Here is a 7,400-nt window from a genome sequence, read left to right as displayed (position 1 = left end):
TCAGTAATATGAGGCGTGGCTCTGCTACTCAAATTCACCACTTCCTGCTGGTTTTTCCTCCTCTGGAGTCCAGCTGAGGGCATAGAGCAGGTAGAGATACAACCATAGAGCCTGATCATAGAGCAGGTAGAGATACAACCATAGAGCCTGATCATAGAGCAGGTAGAGATACAACCATAGAGCCTGATCATACAGCAGGTAGAGATACAACCATAGAGCCTGATCATAGAGCAGGTAGAGATACAACCATAGAGCCCTGATCATAGAGCAGGTAGAGATACAACCATAGAGCCTGATCATAGAGCAGGTAGAGATACAACCATAGAGCCCTGATCATAGAGCAGGTAGAGATACAACCATAGAGCCTGATCATAGAGCAGGTAGAGATACAACCATAGAGCCTGATCATAGAGCAGGTAGAGATACAACCATAGAGCCTGATCATAGAGCAGGTAGAGATACAACCATAGAGCCTGATCATAGAGCAGGTAGAGATACAACCATAGAGCCCTGATCATACAGCAGGTAGAGATACAACCATAGAGCCCTGATTCCAAACAAAGGTGACTCCAGTTTCAGATCTGTTGAGAGGAAAACGTTAAACAGCCACATCCAGACATTCTGACTGGAATGAACAGGAAACAGTCTGTCTGGTTCTGACTGAACAAACTGCCTCGTTTCTTATTTTTCTTCAGTCACAAAAAACACATGAAGACAGCTGCTGGAATCTTCTGCTGAAAATGTGGTCATTTGTCGATTACTGATGATCCAGCAGAAGATCACATGACTTCAGGAAGTGACAGAAATCCAGCACATTGGATCTTATTGGCTCCAGGTGTTTTTATCTTTACTTCATTCCAGCATCCTGACAGGCTCCTGTTTCAGAGTCTCACTGCATCATAAACGAACAGCAATGAAATGAAAACAGGAGAGAAAATAAAAACCAAAGAAACGAATTAAACCTGTATTTTGTTGATCATGAGAACAAGTCAACTGGAAGACAAACGATTTGATCACAGCTGAGATTTATTAAAAGTGTCATCATTTAGATTTACTAGTCATGATTTGATCATGGATCAACTTCAAGTTAGGATTTAATTAAAGCATCAAAAGTATGAAACTAAAATGAAAAACTCAACTTTTGATCTGATCAGTTTTAATTCAAGACTGAAGAAAACCTCAAACTGAATGACTGACGGAGAGAAGAGGCCGAGGAGCAGAGGAAATGAATACCTGGATGACTGCAGGGTTACCGACCCTGCTCAGCAACCCGCACACTCCCGCACGCAGAGTCCCGCACAGTCCCGCAGTAAACCCGCAGTAAACCCGCAGAACGTCTCCCGCAGCGAGGCTTCCGCAGCAGAGCGTCTCCCGCACGGCCCGTCCCGCTCCGCAGCCCCGCAGCCCCGCAGCCCCGCTCTCGGCCTCCTGTGTCTCCTCCTCTTCTTCCCCGGTTCCCTCCGGGGGAGGCTCCACCCGATACAACCTGGAGAGGTGTTTCTCAACTGCTGGGTCGCGGCCTGTTCTCAGGAGCTCGCGGGTCTTTTCGAGGGAAAAAGGAAGAAAGTTCAGGAAATAAAATCCTGAAGGTTCATCAGTCCTCCCTGACGGCAGATGGCGCTAATTCCAGGTAATGGGGGTTGACGCTTCACATTCATACCATAGAAGAAGAAGAAGAAAAAGAAGAAGAAGGCGGTGAGGAGGAAGACAAAATGTAATATTTTATATCTATGTTTTCTCCTTACAGTATTTACTGTATTGCACGCTGCTCTGGACGCTCTGGACGCCCTGGACGCTCTGGACCAATGACGTATAGAATGACTAGACCGCTCGCTGCTCGGCGGACAGCAGCGGCAAATCAGCGCTGACTTCCGGTAGGGGCAGGAAGCTGAGGGGCGCTGTGTGATCCAGTGTAAATACACTGACTTCAAGGCTGCTTGTCATCACTGATGGGACAATATGTGTTATGTTATGGCTTTTACTGTTAGCAGACAGTAAAATCTCTGTCCTCGGCACGTTGTCATGGCGACCACAGCGTCGTTTATCCCTCACAGACAAGAAAAAATAAAGCATCTTTTTAGTTGACAGATGCTGACTTTCAGTCTCAATAACTCTTAAACAAAACGTCAGTAACTTACAAAGGGCGCCTCCATCCCGCCGCTGAGAGCTGGACGACATGCTACAAGCTCATTTTTATTAAAAGTATGTGTCTGTCAAGCATCAGAAACAATATTAATTTCTACAAGCAGCCGGTCCTGCTGGGTTCAGGGACCGTCTACAATTTACAAGACGCTGCAGCAGTGAAGACAAACACCAAAAAAAAAAAAAAAAAAAAACTAACACAAAAAAGAAAACGTAATACCACCAGTGGGATTCACTGCAGTGTCACCATAATCACCACAACCTTCATTTGTCTCCTATCAGATTTACTGGACATGGCGTTTGTCTTCACTGTTGCAGCGTCCTGTAAATTCTAGATGGTCCCTTAACTGCTGATTGAAATCAATGTTTCTGCCAAAACAGAAATAATGCCAAATAAGAAAGTGTTTTAAACAAATTTTCTCCAATTCAAATGATTCAGTTGGACTTTCACAGCTGCTCAGACCCACAGACCTTGGAACGGTTGCTCTTTTCCTCCCACAAAAATGGCGATAAAAAGTTTCTGGAGGAGCAATTGTTGCAGTCAGAACATGCACAGTATTTATGTAATATATTTATGTAATAATGCTTTAATGCTCAATAAAGAACTGAACTGAACTGAATACCTTAACATACACAGAGGTTTCTCAGAGTAAAATGTAAGAGATAAAGTAGTGTAATAAAAAATGAAGTCAATTTAAGCAGTGGGGTCCACTGAATACAACGGACACTCATTTCTAGAATAATTACAACAGACTGAGTGAAACAGCCAAAGGAAGACAAGAAATGAAAAAAAGGAAAGCATGAAACACAGAAACTGCAATAAAAATTAAAAGTTTATTCACAGTAAATGAAAAAATGCACACAGTGACATATTAATTGCACATTCCATAGTTGCAGGTTACACTTGTCTTTGTGACTTCTGTTTCAGAGGAGATCAATTAAAAAAAAAAAAACTCCTGGGTCTCCTGGCTTGGTGTTCACAGTGTATCTCAAGCATTGTGACTTGATTCCAACACAGAAGTTTACTGTACCTTGGTAAATCACCAAACACAAAGTCACACACCGTGCTGGATCCCACTCTGAATCCGCTTTTTGCCACTACCGGAAGTCAGCTGCGATTTGCCGTCTCTCAGGGGGCAGTGAGCGTCTAGTCATTCTATACGTCATTGCTTTGGTCACTCTGAATGCTCTGGACGCTCTGAATGCTCTGGACGCTCTGAATGCTCTGGACGCTCTGGATGCTCTGGACGCTCTGGATGCTCTGGACGCTCTGGTCGCTCTGGATGCTCTGGACGCTTTGGATGCTCTGGATGCTTTGGACGCTCTGGACGCTCTGGTCACTCTGGACGCTCTGGTCGCTCTGGATGCTCTGGACGCTCTGGATGCTCTGGACGCTCTGGTCGCTCTGGATGCTCTGGACGCTCTGGTCACTCTGGACGCTCTGGTCGCTCTGGATGCTCTGGACGCTCTGGTCACTCTGAATGCTCTGGACGCTCTGGATGCTCTGGACGCTCTGGTCGCTCTGGACGCTCTGGTCACTCTGAATGCTCTGGACGCTCTGGATGCTCTGGACGCTCTGGTCGCTCTGGATGCTCTGGATGCTTTGGACGCTCTGGACGCTCTGGATGCTTTGGACGCTCTGGTCACTCCGAATGCTCTGGACGCTCTGGATGCTCTGGATGCTTTGGACGCTCTGGTCACTCCAAATGCTCTGGATGCTCTGGTCACTCTGAATGCTCTGGTCACTCTGGACGCTCTGGTCACTCTGGTCACTCTGGACGCTCTGGATGCTCTGGACGCTCTGGTCACTCTGGATGCTCTGGATGCTCTGGACGCTCTGGTCACTCTGGATGCTCTGGTCGCTCTGGTCACTCTGGACGCTCTGGTCACTCTGGTCACTCTGGACGCTCTGGATGCTCTGGACGCTCTGGTCACTCTGGATGCTCTGGACGCTCTGGTCACTCTGGACGCTCTGGTCACTCTGGTCACTCTGGACGCTCTGGATGCTCTGGACGCTCTGGTCACTCTGGACGCTCTGGTCGCTCTGGTCACTCTGGACGCTCTGGTCACTCTGGTCACTCTGGACGCTCTGGATGCTCTGGACGCTCTGGATGCTCTGGACGCTCTGGTCACTCTGGACGCTCTGGTCGCTCTGGTCACTCTGGACGCTCTGGTCACCCCTGACGCTCTGGACGCTTTGGATGCTCTGGACGCTCTGGTCACTCTGGACGCTCTGGTCGCTCTGGTTGCTCTGGACGCTCTGGACGCTCTGGTCGCTCTGGTCACTCTGGACGCTCTGGACGCTCTGGTCACTCTGGACGCTCTGGTCACTCTGGACGCTCCGGACGCTCTGGACGCTTTGGATGCTCTGGACGCTCTGCTGTCTTCACAGTTTGTTCTTCAGTCTGACAGGAAACACTGTTTACAGTTTTCTTCATTAAAACATTCATGATCGGTAAACAAAGTGGGAGGAGTTTTAACAGAACGTATCAGGAGGAGCTCCTCCCACCTCAGCTGATGAGTGGGCGGAGCCAGGCAGAGTATTTACACAGCTGGACACACCTGGACACACCTACACCCACTATACACCCAAACCCCCACCAGCCATGACTGAAAAAAGGCTGGTGAATTAAAGCATGAGCGTGCGCGCACACACACACACACACACACACACACACACACACACACACACACACACACACACACACACACACACACACACACACCTGACAGCATTGTTGTCTTTTGCTTTGCAGTTTTTTTATTTGGAAATGTAAAAGTTGCTCCTGAACAGGACAGCCGCTGCTGGTTACCTGCTGGTTACCTACTGGTTACCCACTGGTTACCTACTGGTTACCTGCTGGTTCCCCGCTGGTTACCTACTGGTTACCTACTGGTTACCTGCTGGTTACCTACTGGTTACCCACTGGTTACCTGCTGGTTCCCCGCTGGTTACCTACTGGTTACCTGCTGGTTACCTACTGGTTACCTGCTGGCCACCTACTGGTTACCCACTGGTTACCTGCTGGTTACCCGCTGGTTACCTGCTGGTTACCCACTGGTTACCTGCTGGTTACCTGCTGGCCACCTACTGGTTACCCACTGGTTACCTGCTGGTTACCCACTGGTTACCTGCTGGTTACCTACTGGTTACCTACTGGTTACCCACTGGTTACCTGCTGGTTACCTGCTGGCCACCTACTGGTTACCCACTGGTTACCTGCTGGTTACCCACTGGTTACCCGCTGGTTACCTGCTGGTTACCCACTGGTTACCTGCTGATTACCTGCTGGCCACCTACTGGTTACCCACTGGTTACCTACTGGTTACCTGCTGGTTACCCACTGGTTACCTGCTGGTTACCTACTGGTTACCTGCTGGTTACCCACTGGTCACCTGCTGGTCACCTGCTGGTTACCTGCTGGTTACCCACTGGTTACCTACTGGTTACCTGCTGGCCACCTGCTGATTACCTGCTGGTTACCCGCTGGTTGCCCACTGGTCACCTGCTGGTTACCTGCTGGTTACCCGCTGGTTGCCCACTGGTTACCTGCTGGTTACCCACTGGTTACCTACTGGTTACCTGCTGGTTACCCACTGGTCACCTGCTGGTTACCTGCTGGTTACCCGCTGGTTGCCCGCTGGTTACCTGCTGGTTACCCACTGGTTACCTACTGGTTACCTGCTGATTACCTGCTGGCCACCTACTGGTTACCTGCTGGTTACCCACTGGTTACCTGCTGGTTACCCACTGGTCACCTGCTGGTTACCCACTGGTCACCTGCTGGTTACCTGCTGGTTACCCACTGGTTACCTGCTGGTTACCCACTGGTTACCTGCTGGTTACCCACTGGTTACCTGCTGGTTACCTGCTGGTTACCCACTGGTCACCTGCTGGTTACCTGCTGGTTACCCACTGGTTACCTGCTGGCCACCTGCTGGTTACCTGCTGGTTACCCGCTAGTTACCTACTGGTTACCTGCTGGTTACCTGCTGGCCACCTGCTGGCCACCGGCTCACACTGCAGTCATCTGTTTGTTCCTGAAGAGGTGTTGCTACGCTACAGAGGTGATGGGGGTCAAGGGTCATGCTCAGGGAGCAGCGGCGGTGGTGAATGTGGGAATTGAACCAGTGAGCTGATCTCTGGGCTTCCTCTGTGGGAGAAGATAAACCTTCTGCTCCTCGTTTCATGTTCGAGATAATGCTCTTTATTGAATTCTACTGAATGTGAGATGAACAGTGAGACGAAGGAGAGGAAGAGGAGGAGGAAGAGGAGGAAGAGGAGGAAGAGGAGGAGGGGGAGGAGGAGCAGCAGGTGGAGCAGCAGCAGCAGCTCAGGCCGACGTGTCGAACAGCCTCTCGATCATCTCCTCCACCTCCTCCGGTCGGTACTTGTGGTATTTCTCCGGGTTCTTGGTGAAGGAAATGTTGGCACATCTGCAGGAGGCAGAGGGGGAGGGGCGTTAGCATGCTAACCGGCTAACACACTGAAACTGAAGGAAAGAGTAGCGTTAGCATGCTAACGGCTAACACACTGAAACCGATGGAAAGAGTAGCGTTAGCATGCTAACCGGCTAACACACTGAAACTGAAGGAAAGAGTAGCGTTAGCATGCTAGCCAGTTAACACACTATAACTGAAGGAAAGAGTAGCGTTAGCATGCTAACGGCTAACACACTGAAACCGATGGAAAGAGTAGCGTTAGCATGCTAGCCAGCTAACACCCAGCAGCTGTTGAACTGGAGGCTCCAGAAACGTCGTCATGGTGAATCATCTGCAGCATCACCAGAGCAGCACAGCATCATGGGAGCTAGCATTGCTCGCTAGTGGCAAACAGGCTAATGTAAATGTGGGTTCCGTCCGGACGTTCCGCCGGTTCCGCCGGTTCCGGATCTCACCGGTGAAGAAAGGCCCGGTAGGCGTCCGACACCACCTTGCGCTGCGCCTGGCGGATGAAGTCCCGCTGGTCCTTGTCCGGGACGGCCCAGCCCTTCTGGGTCTTACACAGCTCCTCCAGACCGTCGTTGAAACCCTGAGAACACAGAGCGGCGCTCAGATCCTCGCCGGGTTCTGCAGGAAGCGGGTCCGGCTCTGGTCCCCGGGACCCTGTGCAGCTGTGGACTGACCTTGAACTTGTCCTTGATGACTTGTCTCTCTTTGTCTTTCAGCTGGAGGAAAAGCAGACGGAGACACGTTGAGGTGGAGGACGGCAGACCCGGTCCAGGTGGACCCGGACCGCCGGACTCAAACCGGGCCTG

General features: G+C 50.5%; 1 protein-coding gene across 1 annotated transcript in view; it reads right to left on the bottom strand.

Annotated features, from left to right (window-relative positions):
- Positions 1 to 6,077: 6,077 nt before the first annotated feature.
- Positions 6,078 to 7,400, bottom strand: part of exoc7 (exocyst complex component 7) — a gene marked incomplete at its 5' end in the record, with an annotated part of 15,857 nt that continues 14,534 nt past the window's right edge. Inside the window, 3 exons of the mRNA XM_030087013.1 lie at positions 6,078 to 6,579; positions 7,041 to 7,174; positions 7,269 to 7,310. Coding sequence (XP_029942873.1) covers positions 6,477 to 6,579; positions 7,041 to 7,174; positions 7,269 to 7,310 — 279 coding nt within the window. The remainder of the gene's footprint in view (positions 6,580 to 7,040; positions 7,175 to 7,268; positions 7,311 to 7,400) is intronic.

The sequence above is a fragment of the Salarias fasciatus genome, unplaced genomic scaffold (genome assembly GCF_902148845.1).
Source record: "Salarias fasciatus unplaced genomic scaffold, fSalaFa1.1, whole genome shotgun sequence".
Classification (NCBI taxonomy): domain Eukaryota; kingdom Metazoa; phylum Chordata; class Actinopteri; order Blenniiformes; family Blenniidae; genus Salarias; species Salarias fasciatus.
The sequence above is the reverse complement of the archived record's forward strand: the minus strand, read 5'-3'. Positions and strand labels throughout refer to the sequence as shown.